General features: G+C 57.8%; 1 protein-coding gene across 2 annotated transcripts in view; it reads right to left on the reverse strand.

Annotated features, from left to right (window-relative positions):
• Positions 1–1905, reverse strand: part of LOC103608002 (rap guanine nucleotide exchange factor 3-like) — a 12587-nt gene that overhangs the window by 1695 nt on the left and 8987 nt on the right. For both annotated transcript variants that reach the window (XM_008592448.1, XM_008592449.1), the window contains 4 exons: positions 1493–1580; positions 1119–1183; positions 614–668; positions 440–511 (listed from right to left, as the gene is read on the reverse strand). In XM_008592448.1, the coding sequence (XP_008590670.1) occupies positions 440–511; positions 614–668; positions 1119–1183; positions 1493–1580 (280 nt within the window). The remainder of the gene's footprint in view (positions 1–439; positions 512–613; positions 669–1118; positions 1184–1492; positions 1581–1905) is intronic.

Genomic DNA, 1905 nt, shown 5'->3' on the forward strand with positions numbered 1-1905 from the left:
AGTGGACAGTGGGAGACATGAGTTACTGTCAATGTCTCATACTGGGATTGGGTCCAGAGCTGTTCACATATTATCAGAATAAATGCATTTGTAAAATAAAACGCAGGGCAGTGATGGCAGTGTGCTCTGAACCATGAACTATGATTAATCCCGTTTCAAGCAACTGAAGGTCAATCAAAAACATGCAAGTCTGGAGTAAGGGTGCTTGGGTTCCAGCTCCGTCACTAAGTCTGTGGCCTTCAGCAAGTTACTTCCAAGCTCAAGGCTGTTTCCCCATCTTTAAGTTGGGCTAACATTATCTTTTACCCACTGCACAGAGTGAAGAGTTATCGGCATCATGCCTGTGAGTGCCTGGCTCTGTGCTTGGCACATGGCCAGGGCCCAGGAAATGTCAACTGTGGCTGACTGCTGTTAGCACCCAGGCCCGTCCCCCACTCACATGTGGAAATCCTCGCCACCTGGCTGTCCTCATGGAGGTGGGAAGCTCGGCTTCTGAGTGGTGAGAGAGGCACTAGATGGGGCAAGGAGTGGGAGTCAGGGAGACAGGTCAAGTGGAGCCTGGCAGAGGACGCTGGGTGGGGGAGTGCCCACCCCGGGGGCCCGGCCCTCTCACCGCTGCTGTGGCTTCGGCAGTGGTGCAGCATCCGCACAGCTCTGGCCATCATTCGCTGCAGGCAACACCCAGGCATGAGCTCTGGCCGGGGGACAGAACCTCTCCCTGCCCTGTGGGGCCCCTGGGAGTCCAAGCTCCCTTTGAATGGGGTGCTCCTAGGGATTAGGGGGCTGTAGAGATGGGGTCCTGTCTGCCTCATCCCAGCACACCCAGAGGCCCAGTGGGGACCAGGCAGTGGTCAGAAGACAGAGTTAAGGAAGGGCTTAGAGAGAAGAGGGCTGGAAAAGGCTCCTGTTAAACAGTGAGATATTTGAGGCTGTCGCCCAGCAGCCCCCTATAGAGAGCAGACCCTGCGCTGTGCATTAAGGCGGGGCTACTTAACAACGGGCATTCACATTTATACTATTGGTAACAAGTTCAGCCACCTCTCACCCCCTGCTCCCCAGGCCACAGTCATGTCCCCCAACCCACACCCGTGGCGGACACCCACTCTCCTTGAACTCACCATCTTCTCGAAGTTGATGAGATTCTCCACTAGTGTGTGGTTTCCCTCCTGGATGAAGGTCATGTCTGCACAGAGACAGGTTTTGCTCACAGGTCCCCAAACTCCTCCCCCTGCTGGAGCCCAGGACAGGTGAAGGGCCGATGAAGGGAGCCTTGAGCTCTGGCTCCCTCGGGCCTCCCCAAATCACAGGCCCACTAGCAGAGCCCTTACTTGTCTCGCATCTAAACTGTCTCGCAGCCTGTAAGCTCCTAATTCACCCTCATGCCCCCAGGCGTCAGCACTTGAGGTGTGATCACTCAGAGAGCACTGGGAGGACGTACACCAGGCACAGAAGCGGTGGGAACGGGGACGGGAGGTAAGGCTGGTCCTCTTACCCTTGAGAAGAAGGGGCATGAAGGGGATGATGGGAGGCGAGAGCTTGGTGAGAGCCAGTCGATACACCCGGTGGTTCCACGAGGGGTCCTGAGAGGGGAGAAGCCACCGTGAGAGACGGAGGGTCCTGCACAGCCTGGCCCACCAGATCCCAGCACAACCAATGCCCCACCCCACCCAGGGGGGCCGAGACACCCAACCCACAGCCACGGCGGGAGACCCAGAGCTCGGCCTCTGCTGAGCCCCAGGTCTCACCCAGGCAGGCTCGGCAGCCGGCAGCCGGCGGGAGGGCCTGAAGCTGCGCCACAGCCAGTCTGCACACGTGGCTGCCTGACCTCGGATTAGCCCCAAGGAAGCTTCATGGCTATTAGTCACAGCCCTCCTGATGTTTCTTAGAAAACTCTCTCTCTGCCTC

Source organism: Galeopterus variegatus, unplaced genomic scaffold, assembly GCF_000696425.1.
Source record: "Galeopterus variegatus unplaced genomic scaffold, G_variegatus-3.0.2 Scaffold7932, whole genome shotgun sequence".
Classification (NCBI taxonomy): Eukaryota; Metazoa; Chordata; class Mammalia; order Dermoptera; family Cynocephalidae; genus Galeopterus; species Galeopterus variegatus.